At 42.1% G+C, this 15,849-nt stretch overlaps 1 protein-coding gene across 1 annotated transcript in view; it reads left to right on the forward strand.

Annotated features, from left to right (window-relative positions):
* The window catches only part of LOC142655896 (NADPH oxidase organizer 1-like), a 38,039-nt gene extending 26,813 nt beyond the window's left edge, over nt 1-11,226 (forward strand). Inside the window, exons 3-10 of the mRNA XM_075830562.1 lie at nt 1-221; nt 1,295-1,375; nt 3,170-3,245; nt 6,404-6,584; nt 6,829-7,019; nt 7,263-7,376; nt 8,014-8,131; nt 8,899-11,226. Coding sequence (XP_075686677.1) covers nt 150-221; nt 1,295-1,375; nt 3,170-3,245; nt 6,404-6,584; nt 6,829-7,019; nt 7,263-7,376; nt 8,014-8,131; nt 8,899-9,394 — 1,329 coding nt within the window. The 5' untranslated portion in view covers nt 1-149 and the 3' untranslated portion in view covers nt 9,395-11,226. The remainder of the gene's footprint in view (nt 222-1,294; nt 1,376-3,169; nt 3,246-6,403; nt 6,585-6,828; nt 7,020-7,262; nt 7,377-8,013; nt 8,132-8,898) is intronic.
* The last annotated feature ends 4,623 nt before the right edge of the window (nt 11,227-15,849 follow it).

The raw sequence follows: 15,849 nt of genomic DNA on the forward strand, positions 1-15,849 counted from the left end.
GACAAGAGATTGTGGGATGAGTCATTAGTAAAAGTAACCAGATGCCTTTTCCTGATTGGCCGGAGAAGCAGAACCCACACCCCCCGGCCTGGCTATACAAATTCAAGGCTTCACCTGTGTGCAGACTTTAGTGCAGCATCCTCACAAAGATGAATGGAAGTAGCAGCAGGCATCCTGTGAATATTGAAGCCATTGGATTACTTCAACATGGTAACCAGAAGGTGAGACCCAGGGTATTATATATTCGGCCTTTATTGAGCGATGCACGGTAGTCATTTTCTATTTGTAATATTCTAGATTTAGATTAGCATTTTGGTAAATTTTTGGTAATTTTTTTTTTAATGTAAAAATTTCATATTTGTGTTACTTTTTTGTAGTTTTTATTATATTTTTTTATATTTTTTTTTCATATTTGTATTACATTTTTATTTGTTTTATTCGTTTTTTTATATTTTTTTCATAGTTGTATTACATATTTTTATTAGTTTTTACAAAATCGCAAATATTCAAATTCCCTCTTATAGTATTTCTAATTCTTTTTTTTTAGCTTATGAAACTAAATACAAAATTTACCTACAAACTATTAAATATTCTCCCCCAGACTTTCACTTTCAATTACAGACACAGCTGATTTTATGCCAGCCTGCAGTCTGGAGCCCATTAGCTGACTACAGGCTGGCATCAACAGCAGTCTGTATTCCAATATGGAAGGGGCATTAGAAAACCTGCTGCATGAAGATTAGTTCAGCTACGTCCAGACGCAAATCCACCGCAAAATCCACATGTGTTACATGAGGATTTAGCTGCTGATTTGATGCAATTCAAAGGGGAAATTTGCAATCTGTATGCAAATCAGCCTTCAACTATACAGATCCAATCTCTAAATAGAGCATAAGAATTACCAGGGGTGTATCTATAGCAGGTAGCAGTTGCACCCGGGCCCATCCCTGGACCCCTATACCACATACGAGTACCCAGTATGGGGGTCCCAGTTACAGATTTTGCATTGCAGCCAAGGAGTTCACGTTACACCACTAAAGATAGTATTTCAAGAAATTGTTAGGTATAAAAAAAAAAAAAAAAAATATAAAAAAAAATTCTGGCTTCAATAGGAAAGTGTATACAATAGCAAAAATATATAAAATTAAAAAGTTTATCTAGTGGCGGAAATCTAGTTCTAGAATAGTTCAGCCCTTGCACCCTCTGCTCTCCACTGCTGGATTGGTCAAACACCATGACCATGACCTTTGAGTACTTTGTTGTTACATTTCTCGCCCCTTTTCTACTCTTCCAGACGTACATGTTTTCTGTTTTATGGTCTGATTACAACAAGGTCCTGATTTACAGAACATTTGGAGACTTTAAGAAGTTCCAGGTAAGCAGAATGGGATGAAGTAGTGCTATAAATCTGCCATCGTCGTCATTAGAGGGGTTGGGCGATCCCTTTTTGTAATAAGGGATGCCCAGCGATCTGCTGTAATCTGTGGAGGAACCTGTCAGTAAGTGTTCATTTCCCTGCAGCGCCTCTACAGGGGAAATTAAGCATTACACAGTTTCCATTTAAATGAATGTGCTGTCTGTGTAATTCATTGATGTCCTGTGTCCTCCAGACGCTCTTTTTGGTCACTCTCCACCCTGGCTAATAAATACATGTCCTGTCCTGGTAACCCCCTTTTACTCTTCTGTGCCCCTTGTTTAGTGAAAGCTGCTCCCCCAGTTACACGTGGTGTAAATCTTCACAAAGTGGAAATAAGCAGGGGTGCTCATTCTGCCGACAGCTATTTCTGCATGCTCCACCATAAACATGCGCACTACTATCGACTGTACCTTAGATCGTTGGCTGTACCCATCGATATTGGCGACGTTTCTCTCATTTGTATGACCAGCTATATTCACTCTTAGGGTATGTTCACACGGCCTATTTACGGACGTAATTCGGGCGTTTTTGCCCCAAATTACGTCCGAAAATAGCGCCTCAATAGCGCTGACAAACATCTGCCCATTGAATGCAATGGGCAGACGTTTGTCTGTTCACACGAGGCGTAATTTACGCGCCGCTGTCAAATGACGGCGCGTAAATAGACGCCCGCGCCAAAGAAGTGACCTGTCACTTCTTTGGCCGTAATTGGAGCCGTTATTCATTGACTCCAATGAATAGCAGCGCCAATTACGCCCGTAATTGACGCGGCGTTCAAGCGCCTGCACATGCCGGTACGGCTGAAATTACGGGGATGTTTTCAGGCTGAAACATCCCCGTAATTTCAGCCGTTACGGACGCCCTCGTGTGAACATACCCTAAGATTTATAGATCCTATTGAATCTGTTAGGTTGTCTTTTATAAGGAGAACTCAAAGTTAAAATAATCTGTTATCGCTCTGAAAATGTACACCGCATCGGCTGATGCTAATCACTTAATCACTTCTCATGTGGAATAACTAGAATAATTACTATTGGCAGACAGTTCCATAGTTTGACTGCTCTTATATAAGTCTACTTTCTGGACAGCTGTAGTGTTTGCCAGAGATAGTGTCAGGATGTAGGCCTTATGCACACGGCCGTGCACGTAATCACGGCCCGCGATTTCGGGCACGGCCGCTGACGGCTGTGGGCCACATTTTCGTGCTGTGCTCCCATACAAAGCACAGCACGTTATCAGAATTGCTCCCTTGGCTATTATAAACACTTATAATGAATGGACACATGTTATTCTGTATTCAACAATCTGTACTGACTCATTATATATCTGTATAGTAGATGAAGCTCTGTCTTCCTGATACAGAGCTCCAAATCCCCTGGATAGACATAGAGTTAAATGATAGAATTCCGACTACCTGCAGCCACCACTAGGGGGAGCTTAGGAGCTTATTGTGTTATTATTGAGATCAATATTAAGTATTAATTATATAGTAAGCTCTTACGCTCCCCCTACTGGTGGCTGCAGGTAGTCAGAATTTTATCATTTAACTCTTTTTGTCTTTGCAGGGGATTTGGGGCTCTGTATCAGAACAATGCAGCACTGACCACTATAAAGATATATTAAGAAATCAATCAGCACAGAATGATTAGACTGAAAAAAAAATATATGGTATTCATGGGTGAACATTATTTTTAAGATTGGGGAAAAGCTTACTCCTGCTGAATGTTAAAACATTTTGTCTACTGTCCTCAGAGAGATCTTAAGAAGAAATTCCCATTGGAGGCTGGAGCCTTGAATAAGACGGAAAGAACACTGCCCAAACTGAAAGGTGAGAAGAAAAATGACACATTGAAATCATTAGATCATTTCCGTTATTTTATTCCATGATTACATACAGAGCTCTAAATCCCCTGCATAGACAGTAAGTTAAGTATTAAAATTCTGTCTGCCTGCAGCCACCACTAGGGGGAGCTTAGAAGCTTACTGCAGACTGTTTATATATTACATTCAATAACACCGTATACAGTATACTCTTGAGCTCCCCCTAATTGTGACAGGCAGACAGAATTGTATCATTTATCTCTATAATAAATTTAGGGGAATTGGAGCTCTGTTTTAGAAAAACGGGCCTCCGAATAATTTCAAGATGTATTATGAAATTAATCGGCTTAGAATTTTGGACCTAAACATGACATGGAGTTATCTATGACGCTAGGAGTCCCTGCCACGCTGCGGGACAACTGTCCCGTACTGAAAACATGATTAAATTATGGGAGAGTTGTCCCGCAGCGAGGCAGGGACTCCTAGCGTCATCGATAACTGTGATGCTAGGAGCCCGGCTCCCTGCACTGTGTTCGGTCCGGGAAATGCGGCCGACATGCGCACAGTATACCACGGACCGATCACGCTCGTGTGTGAGGCTCCTTAGTAGGAAACGACAACAAGTAAAAATGTCCCTAGTGGCCAAGTGATTCAAGGAAAGTGAAACTTTATTATAGGTGAAGGTCCAGATCATTACTTACAGGATCTGACTTGTCCTTAGGATTTGCATACGCGTCACACCCTCTGTATGGAGACGTACATTACTAAACACATCCCGAGACTTATTACATAATTACATTGTCACTGTGAAAATACCTTTTACATGTCATTTAAGCATGTTCTTAGTGGGTGCATCTTCGCCACTGTATGTCCCCAGTTTGACGGGTTTCGGGGTGGTTGGTTGGGTCGTTGAAACACTTAGAGGGTTGATAAGATTCCCTTATATTTGTTCAAGCTCTTGCCTCTTTCGTAAATGGTAAGTTTAGGGGACTGAACCATCCACATGTCAGCCCACACTACATACAGCTCACACAACCCTTCAGCCCCTTGGTCAGTATTTCAGAGGACCATTTAGTGAACACAGATGCCCGCTATACAGTCCCTCAAACATTCCTGGGGAGTGTCCTCCAATCAGTGGTGCCACTAGAAAGGTTTGGCACCACTGATTGGAGGAGAGCCGCTAATTGGCTGAGCAAGCTGCTTATCGCGCCCAAACTATTCTTCTAGATATTTCATGACCGTGGGGCTTTAAATTAAGCATGTCCAATTATCCTCTACATTATTGCTTAGGCCCTAGCTAGCACCTAACTCACCAATGACGCCCCCTCAGCCCCACCATTAGATATATCACTGTCCGTTTTGTCCAGACTGTTTCTTTAAAAACAATATGCAAATTAGCTCTCCTCCAGAAGAAGGAAACCGTCTCTCTGGTGCCACCGATGGGTGACTATAAGTCATTGTCCATCCCTTTTTATAGATCCTTGAATCATGACTCTGTTAATAATAAAACCTGAGACACTATCAGCAGACAGCACTGTTTGGGAGTGGTTGGTCCTCATCAGTACAGAGTAGTTCTGGATGACTGAATTAGATGCTCTTGCTAAAGCTCTAGATAGGTACTGAACCTCCTTGTGGAGATCCACATGTTAGTGCCTCCTGGGAAAAGTATGCAAAATAGCTCTCCAGAAGGAAGAAAATGTTCTCTCTGGTGCCACCTATAGGTGACTGCCCTGTAAGACAACGTCTGACCCTTTGAAGAGCAACATTTGTAGTCCCAGTGCCGCTCACATGAGGCTGTAAGTGTAATCACATAAACAAAGGGGAAAAAAAAATCATAATTAATGCTAATGAGACAATAAATAATAATTACGATGATACAACAATGTTGCTGAGATAGATAATCCTCAGATTATTATTTCATAATCTCAATACGCTCTTTTATTTCCGTCATATAAGCATTCTTGTCACTCCTGCCATTACTCATACTAGCAAGGATTGAGCAATTTATTGCTCGCTGACAAATTTATAGATGATGGAAATGTCGTACAGTAAAACACCCAGCACTGGACTCCATCAGCAAGCAGGGCAACTGCTGCTGCTGACAGATGTTTTTTTTTTTTATAGCTTTATATTTCTTCTAATTATGGTTTGTGTAAGTACACAGGACTAGGGGCTAGCAGGGCATGTACATTAAGAACGGAAGCCGTGACACCAGTGTGAACAGAGTCTAACGCTCATTAATATGAATATCCAAATAGCCTGATTAATATTATATATTGGGTAGTTATGCGTTCATGAACAGGACGGAGGAGATATTAAGGTGTTAGAGGGCCAATCACACACAGCAAGTCACCATTACTCGTAGTAAATGTAGACTGATAATAATGACAGATCTGTCAACAGCAACTTATTGATGGTTTCCGGGCAGAAATAGCTAATCTTATTCTATGGGTAGAACAGTGTGATGATGATGATATATTACAAAAGAGGAAAGACTTAATCTAAAGCCCCATGCACACGACCATAAAAACTCTCCGTAATACGGTCCGCAATTACGAACTCATTCAGTTCTATTGACCGCGGACACCTTTCTGTATCGCTACGGATATGGTGTCCGAGCCGTAGAAATGTTCAGAAAATTATGGAACATGTCCGTTTTTTTGCATTTTACGGGCTGTGCTAACATACTTTGTATTGGAGAACGGCCCGAAAATGCGGGCGGCCGGGCGTGGTTGCAATCGCGGACTGTGATTACGGGCACGGCCATGCACACGACCATAGAATTCGTCAGCAATTGTTGTCCGTAATTACGGACCCATTCATTTCTATTGACCACAGACACCCCCCCGTATATTTACGGGAAGGTGTCTGGCCCATAGAAAGCCACTGCAAAAGATAGGACATGTCCTATCTTTTGCTTTTTACGGAACGTGCTCCCATACTTTGTGAGGGAGCACGGGCCAAAAAATGCGGGTGGCTGTCGGGGGCCGGCCGTGTGCATGGGGCCTAAGGCAAATGTTTACTTTAAAGTGATCGTTCAGTTGAGCGAATCTTTCAGTTTACCTGACATACTAAAATATTACCAGCAGGTGGCAGTATAATTCAGCTAACGGACTCTCACATCGCAGGAAGACACTTTTATACCATATTATTGATTATTTTCAGATGCTCCCAGAACTGTGACGAAGAGGAAAGCCTCCAAGAGGTTCTTAGAAAGACTGCGGCTCCTGGAAACCTATTCCCACTCTTTGCTGAAGCTGGATGCCAAGATTTCGCACAGTGATATTGTGGTTCAGTTTTTCACACTAAAACTCCGTGATCTGAATCCTTCATTCCCTGATGACAGGTGACGTTCTGCACAAACTTTCTGTATAATCTGCCATAGTTCCCAAAATAATTGTCTATCCAGAAAAAATTATATCCATAGATGACTCATAAAGTACGCGGCTTTACTATTATAAGATGCGGATTATAGGATCAGTGATCGTTTAATAAGCCTGAAGATCCAGCTGTGGATTAATCATCTTGTCAATATCTAGTGTCCTTGCAGTATAGAAGACTGAATCGGAGTATTGCATCTTGTCTTTCAGCCTGTTCATCATGCCGTCTGAGAAAAAAGAGGAGACACGAATGGTCTCCTCTCAGACCCCCGATATCTCCGCTCCTCTCATATGCCCCAAATACATGTGTACGGCAGACTATGAAACCGTGGATCTGAAGAACAGGCCATTCAGAGTGAAGCAATATGAATTTCTTGATGTTCTGCTAAAGGAGAGCACTGGTACGTGTCCCTGTTAGCTGTTTTTTTTCAGGAACAGCGCCACTCTGGCGTATGGGCTGTGTCTGGTATTACAGCTTGGCACCACTCAAGTGAATACTAGACACAGTCCATGGACAAGAGCACCAGTGTTACTAGTAAAAAAGGAAAATACAGATATTTATTTGCTCCAAAGTCCACCTAGTGGTCAAGAAGGAGATCTGCAAATATGTAAATTATCACCACTATATTTTTTTTGTATGGCAGGCTGGTGGCTGGTGGAGAACGAACACCAACAAATAGCTTGGTTTCCGGCACCTTATCTGCAGGATCAAAAGAGTACGGAGGAGTACGACCCTGACCGAGAATGCCAAGGAGAGGGTATGATGCCGTTTAGTCACATATCTTCAGTCACCTTATAATGTCTTGACAACTTATTTCCGACGAGTTTTAATTTATTCTCTTCTGGTGAAGCCAAACAGAGACCAAACCGTTTCTTCTAGTCATATCAGAACCACTAGGGGGAGCTTTAGAGCTTACTGCATACTGTGTTATTATAGAGTCTAATGTATAAACAGTATGCAGTAAGCTCATGAGCTCCCCCTAGTGGTGGCTGCAGGTAGTCAGAATGTTATTTCATAAATCTATGTCTACGCAGTTGATTGAGTCCAACCGCTATAAAGATCAATTAACAATCGGCACATCATTTTGAATCTACTAAGATTTTTTTTTTTTTAAATATTCAAGGGGGGACACAGAGTGATCTGGGTTCTAAAGGTCAAATGACCCCTTACCAACCACTATAGCCATAATATCTTATTTTTACAGACCTATACTTAAATGTAAAGATTGTTGTTAGTAGCTCAGGGGCTTTGGGCACTACCCTCATGCTCAAAAGGGCATTCCTGATAGGTCTACATATTTATTTACTCAAAAAATGTGAAATAACATTTTACAAATTTGCAATTGTATTTGCACAGTCTTGCTCCCCACATTGACTTTCTAAGTTTTCGGACAGGTACCTTGTGTGTGGTCATAAAAGGCTATGAAGCTCAGAATTCTGATGAACTGTCCGTGAGTATCGGCGTTGTGGTGGAAGTCTTAAGAAAATCTGATTCTGGTTGGTGGTTCATCAGGTGGGAATTTTTTTGTGTATTTTTGGGTCTTTGACTTTTATTGTGTCTTATGTTACAATGACGTGCGGTAGAGAAATATTATACACTAGTTGTAGTCAACAGAAGATTTTGGGTAGGATTAAAAGGGGTTTCTCACAAAGAGCATTTATCACCAATGTATACATAATGAATGATTCCACTGCTGGGACCCCCATCGATCACTAGCACAAGGGGTCCCGGTCGTGCAGTAAGCAGGAGTTTGAAATTCTAATATATTTACCTTGTAGTTTCTAAGCCGTTCCCCTACCGATTCCTGTTGTCATTGCAGGTCGATGACTTGTCATCCATAGTGATGTCACCCTTGTGGTCAGCAGTTTGCCCTGATGACAACAGGAAGAGGCAGGGAACCCTATTGATATTTTTAAGTGATTTTTAAGAAGGTTGAACAGGGCTAGAAAAACATGGCTGCTTTCTTCCCAAAACAGTGCCACACCTGTCCACAGGTTATGTGTGGTATTGCAGCTCAGCCCCATTTACTACAACGGAGTTGAGCTGCAATACCAGACACAACCCATGGACAGGTGGGGCGCTGCTCTGGAATAAAGCAGCCTGTACAACCCCTTTAAAAGGTTAGAAAACCCCGTTAATTGGCTTTCTATGATATTTACCTTGGTGTGTGAGATACGGAAATTAGCTTGTGGGACCCACTCGGTACAGGGACTGACGGCAGAATATGTAACCGTAAAATGATCATTTACATTGTATATGTATGTTCATATTTGCCACAGATACAACAGACGAAACGGCTTCATCCCATCTCTCTACCTGAAAACCTACACAAACCCATGCGAGAGGATCCAAAATATCCTCGGCAGAGAACGCTACATGTCCACGCCCAATCTGCATGAAGAGAAGCGGTTTGGAAATGCGTTTTCGTTTTTACCTTTCCGACCACCTTTAGAGGAACCCAGACAGACTGACAGAGGAAGGTCCCAGTCATTGGGGGCTACGTCACTTGGATCTGAAGCCAGATCTGACCTGGAGTCAGATATAGATAGTGTCACAGGAAGCAACGGTAGACTTAGTTCCTCCAATAGTGGGCGCTCTTCAGCGAGCACTTCCAATTCTTCTCTATCTACAATCACATCATTATATGGTATGCCCAAAATCCCAATAAGACCCAAACCGGATGAGATTTTACAGAGGTGCAGCACGGTCACCAAGAAAAAAGTACAAAGGTCACTCGTGGGTAATGAGACACCAGGACCCAACTCTGGGTCATGATGAAGAAGGTTGGAGGCCATGGATATTGGGAGCCATTTTTGTTTGTCATACTGACAGTATGGTCTCACTGTCCACTTACCCCTTTAGTGCCTATTTTGGCAAATTGTCCTGAGAAGTGTCTGGTGTAGACACAAAGATGCTTAGCGGTAAGGCTATAGTTGTAGTAGAATTTTATCTACCTAAATAATAGATTATGTAAATAGTAGATAATGTTTTTTTTTTTTTTTAAAACATAAAACTAAAACAATCAATTTTGGATGTGGACCCTGACAACAAGGTGTTGGGTGACCACCAGGTTAGTGGATCTCAGGAATCGATTAGAGATCTGGATCTAGCCTTGAGGGGAAATTTAACAACTTTTCTACGCCCAAAAAGTTGCAAACGGCTCAAAAGTTGCAAAAAGTATTACTTTTTGGGCGTTTCCATGACTCAACGCTTTTATAAAAAGTAGGTGGGGCTTAGCGGAAGGGGTATTTACTGTAATTTACTCCAGAAACGATCGTACATCATAGCAGAAATCTACGTAAGCTCCTGGCTGGCATAGACTTCACTCATTTGTGCACGGACAGACGAAGATGCAACACATTTATTAAGAGGTGTGGGCATCTTACCCCAGCTTGTTTCCTATTAGGACTGGTGTATGAAGCGCCAGTCTTAATAAATTCCCCACATGATGTTCCCCTGAGATTGATTTGCTTTGGCATTTGAAACTTTAGAGCAGTGGTGTCTAAACTTTGGGTCTCCAGCTGTCGCCGCTCCTTCTGTCCCCTTGACATCTGCTGTTGGGGGACAGTTGGGAGACCATATTACAAGGTCAGCCTAACCCGTCGAAATCAGTGTGTTCGGCCGACTATCATCGGTGTATAACTGGTGTATGAGCACCTTATGTATCCAGAGCTTTCATAAGTAAGTAGAGTTTAAAAAAGTTGCACTAAGCTTCAGGCTGCAATCATCATTCCTTCATTCATTTTCGGACACCTTGATATATAGTTTGCAACCTGCCCCTAGTTCCAGACATTTCTCATGTGTGCGTATCCTCACAGTAATACATGCTGGATGTGAGTTCTGTGAGCCCAGGATGCTGCTGCCTTCACTAGCTCTCATGTATTAGCCCAGCTTCTTCCCTGTGCTGCTTTTTCCTTCTAAAGCCCATGAGAATTCTCTTCTCACTTGTCTTGATAGACTCTGTGCAATTTCCCCCACCCTCCCCCTGCAGAGTCTGTTGTAGGGTGCTCTCCCCTCTCTTTACACAGATACACAGCATGTTTGATTGATTCCATCTCCCTCTGTGCTTTCATCCCTATTTACACTGATACAGTTCAGTTCGGGTGATCTGCCCTCCCTGAACATTTGGATGCTTTCACCCCTCTCTACACTCTAATCTGCCAGGTACAACCTCCTCCCTACTACTAACAGTGAGAGATTGGAGGGGGACAGCAGAGAGCAGATGACGTTAGCACCTGACAGGAGCAGTCTGCTGTTGAATCTATGTCAGAAGCAGCAGCACAGTCAGCTAGGTGAAGAAGTTGCACAGACTGTACAGCAGCAAAATTGTAGGAAATTTTTTAATGAAGACTAGTTAGAAAGTTGCTTAATCTTGCATTTAGCAAGCAAATGAAGAATAAAAAAAACATTTCAATGCTAACGTGTCCATAGACTTTAATTACTGTATTTAAAGGGACATGTCGATAAAAACAAAAATGTGGTGTGATATATGTCAGGTGCAGGGTATGTATAGAATAAGTATTCTCAGCCATCTTTGATAGACTGGTATATGTCGTAAGATGTCCTATTTCAGTGGTGTGTTTCAATAAAGGATTATGACATTTTAAGCGTTGGGTTTTATTGACTTTTATTATAAACCAGAAGAATGATTCAAACCTATATGTTTCTTCAGACAGCGAGGCGGCCCCTGTGCATGTGAACAGTATGTGGCCCCTATCGCTCCAACAGCTACTATGATAAGAGTGAGTGCTTGTTTTAGACCACCTTCTTAATGAATTACAACAATGGCCATCAGTAATTGTAAGCTACAGGGTTCATTAGCGCAGTCCCTTTTAGGTGGTGGTAGGTCCACTTGAAATCTTATATATGTTAAATTAAGGACATATGATATGAAGAGAAGAGGGCCTCATAGCAAAAATCTAAAATAATCAATATGGTACCGGGTTTTGGCACCTGGGACAGGAGGGCCTGTGGTTTGGTTCCTCCTCCACACCTTATCTATAACCCCAAGCAAATTCCCCACCCCCTTGTTTTCTAACCAGGCAGTCCCTCTGGAGAAGAGTCTTTCACAGTTTCTGGCCAAGTAGTAAAGCGGTTTAGACCAACCAGGGTGTGGCCCCTCTCTACAAGGGGCCCAAAGCAGCCGACTGACTGGTCTCTGGTATGTATGAATATTCGCAAAAAGCAGGAGGCAGATGGAGCATGACTGCAGGATCTGACTACACAGGGTTTGTTTGTAGTCTGTAACCATGGAGACACAACTCTGCATAGGAGCTGTAGACACAAAACAGTATTGATCAAGACGATCTAGAAAGTTGCTGATTTTAAATGCACCAGGACAATAAAAAAAAAAAAAGTTGACCTTGTCTTTAGTCCTGACCAATGTTTGTCTATGACCAGTTCTTATAAATTTGTACATAACTCACTATAGGGTATATTATTCCCTTCTTTCTCCCAATAAGCCCTTTAGAGCATTTAGAGGTGTGTAAGTCTTCTTATAATGTAATATCGTATAATAATATTGTGCTCTTAATACAATGGTATTTGTGATGTAATACAATGTAACTACGGCTGCGGCCGGGACCATCAGGGAACGAGGAGGAGGCAAACACAATAAACATTGCTTAAAAACGACACAGTGACAATATCTGTGGTCAAGGTAGCATTGCAATAGCAAATATTAGAATGGGGCCGCCTGCAGCTGATGATTCACACATCACACTCCTCCATCTCCGGACAAAAGGGCCTAGAGCTTGTTGCCCCATTTCAATCTCTAAAAGGGGAATTATTTCCTCCTCCTGTTTGTTAACGGCTTTATCAAACTCCGCAACCATTTTACTTCTCCGATGCATCTAAAATAAATAAATGAATGTATTAAGCAACTTTGCAAATGGTTTTGATTAAAAATATCCACCGTTTTGAGTACGCAGCTCCTATGTAGATCCATGTGTCTACATGGTTACAGATTAAAAACAAGCCCTGTGTAGCTTGATACTGCAGTCATAGTGTATGTTACTCTGTTTACTGAGAGGAGCAATACATGACTGCAGGATCAGACTACACGGGTTGTTTGCAGTCTGTAGCCATGGAGACATATAAGTCTGCACGTGTGCTAGTGCTCCATTAATTCTCTGTGGGATTGATGGAGATTGCCGACCCCTTGTTTTAGTGATCTGTGGGGGTCCCAGATGTCAGACCTACAGCGATCACACATTCTTTGCCTATTCTGTACTTATGCTAGCAGTAGCAGCTCCACCGTGATGCCTAGAAGGTAGGTTGATAGATATAGTAGTCAGACTCCCCCTGGTAGGTTGGAGGTAGGTCACTTAGAGGATGTCTCCCCAGAGTGTGGGAGGAGAGAGAGATCGCGGCTATGATCGCTCCTGCTCACAATTCACAGCAGTGCCGAAAAGTAATACTCCTGTATCCACTAGCGCTGCAGGACCAATAGTGTGGGCGGCGCAGGGCTTCTGCTGCGAAAAAACAGAATTGTGAGGCGCCCAAATGGTGAATGTATTAAATGAATTCTAAAAATTGCCTGGAGCCAGCTGTAATCTATAGGGAAACTTAGTAGCAAGTGTTCAATTTCCCTGCAGCGCCACCACAGGGGAAGTGAAGTATTACACAGTGTCCATTCATATCAATATGCTGTCTGTGTAATACAGAACAGGACAGGTCCTCCAGAGAGAGACGCTCTTTGTAACCGCTCTCAATTATAGCCAAGAGATGCGGGTCCTGAACAGAGGACCCCCCCCCCCCTCACTATTAACTTATAATTCCCTAATAGGGTGTACGGAAATCGGTTTTCTAAACTGGACGACCTCTTTAAGAAAGAGATATCCATAAATCCAGTTCTACAAGGCTTGCATATCCATAAACTCACCAGAAGATCACCAATTTCAATATTTTTAAATAATGAGGTTTACAATAGAATTTGGACTGGTTCCCTTTAGATTCCAGGTGCCCAGAAATAATTGTGCCCACTAAACAAACCCTTAAAGTACCCCTGAAAAGATGGCAGGAAAGTACATATGCCCACATACAGGGGCAGACAAGGACAGCAATGGGCCCCTGTGCAAGAACAGAATATATGTCCCTTGGGTCCCAATTCCTTTTCATAGAGCAGGCCCCTTTTATCCCTCTGACCAGTAACTGTTAGTCATGAAAGTCACTATTCCAGTCCCTCACATATGATGGAATCTGTTTTTAAGGTGGCAGTGAGTGGGCCCCCGTACCTATGTTCACCTCCACCCCATATGCTAGTACCTGAAGACCCCTGTCCTGAGACTGTTCAGCCGCCACCAATATCTCATCGTGTTCGCTCCTCTCTGGCCCTTTCTGTTTTTGTCACCCCCCCCCCCCCCCCCCCGACTGATTAGAATCTGCAGATTAATTGCCCGGCAGGATATAAGTATGGTGAATGAATGTGTCTATTTTTGGACTTTCAATGTCAAAAATAAAATATGATCTGCAGAAAATAGACAGCTCGGTGTCCAGGAAGTTACGGGGAAATTTTTGTCTTCTTGGGTAGGAACAAGTAGCTGAGATTCTAACATAGTAATAAATACTGAAAACCCTCAACAGCTAAATAATCTAAAGATGACAATGCCGATGCAAAAATCATAGCGAAGCAAACACAATAACGTGAGGCATCATAGAAGAGAATCTAACTAGTCGTCCCCGTCCCCGTCCCCCCCCCCCCCCGATGGTGCTAGGTCATGTGTCCACAACCATCATCCCAAAGCAGGAGGGTCCAGCAAGACCTTCACATTGGTTCCCTCTGCCTATTTTTGCCAATGTTGTGGTACTTGTGGATAGAAGAGGAACCCTAGACAGGTTCTTACCACTCATAGGGACCGGGGTGAGGACATTTACTGGTGTTCCCTCTTTCTATGGGCCTCAGAGGAGCTGTAGATGGAGCCTCAGTGATATTTACACCCTTGTGCGGCTGGCATGGGTCCACCTTTTATACCATGGTTATGTTCTTTCTCTTTTCTTTCCACTTATCTCATTGTTATACAGTACATAAAATACATAGCAAGAGGTTATCAGAGCGTGATCATGATTGGAGTTGTAGTTTGCAGGGGTACTGCTATGTTTTCACTATAAGACAGGCACTATAAGGCTGTTTTATTTGGCACTGTTTAATGGTATTATTTGGGCACTGTATAACATTGTTATTTGGCACCGTTGACAGTATTATTTGGGCTCTGTATAGCACTCTTATTTGACAGTGTTATTAGGGGCCTGTACTGCGTGGTTCTTACTGTATAGCACAGTTATTTGGCAGTGTTTGATGGTATTATTTGGGCACTATAAAGCATTGTTATTTGGCAGTGTTTCATCATATTATTTGGGCACTGTATAGCTGTTATTTGGCAGTGTTTGATGGTATTATTTGGGCTCTGTATAGCACAGTTATTTGGCAGTGTTTGATGGTATTATTTGGGCACTGTATAGCACAGTTATTTGGCAGTGTTTGATGGTATTATTTGGGCACTATATAGCACAGTTATTTGGCAGTGTTTGGTATTATTTGGGCACTGTATAGCACAGTTATTTGGCAGTGTTTGATGGTATTATTTGGGCACTATATAGCACAGTTATTTGGCAGTGTTTGGTATTATTTGGGCACTGTATAGCTGTTATTTGGCAGTGTTTGATGGTATTATTTGGGCACTATATAGCACAGTTATTTGGCAGTGTTTGATGGTATTATTTGGGCACTGTATAGCTGTTATTTGGCAGTGTTTGGTATTATTTGGGCACTGTATAGCACAGTTATTTGGCAGTGTTTGATGGTATTATTTGGGCACTGTATAGCTGTTATTTGGCAGTGTTTGGTATTATTTGGGCACTGTATAGCACAGTTATTTGGCAGTGTTTGATGGTATTATTTGGGCACTGTATAGCACAGTTATTTGGCAGTGTTTGATGGTATTATTTGGGCACTGTATAGCTGTTATTTGGCAGTGTTTGGTATTATTTGGGCACTGTATAGCACAGTTATTTGGCAGTGTTTGATGGTATTATTTGGGCACTATATAGCACTGTTATTTGGCAGTGTTTGATGGTATTATTTGAGCACTGTATAGCTGTTATTTAGCCATGTTTGACAGTATTATTTGGGCACTGTATAGCTGTTATTTAGCCATGTTTGACAGTATTATTTGGGCACTGTATAGCTGTTATTTAGCCATGTTTGACAGTATTATTTGGGCACTGTATAG

Source organism: Rhinoderma darwinii, chromosome 6 (genome assembly GCF_050947455.1).
Source record: "Rhinoderma darwinii isolate aRhiDar2 chromosome 6, aRhiDar2.hap1, whole genome shotgun sequence".
NCBI lineage: Eukaryota > Metazoa > Chordata > Amphibia > Anura > Rhinodermatidae > Rhinoderma > Rhinoderma darwinii.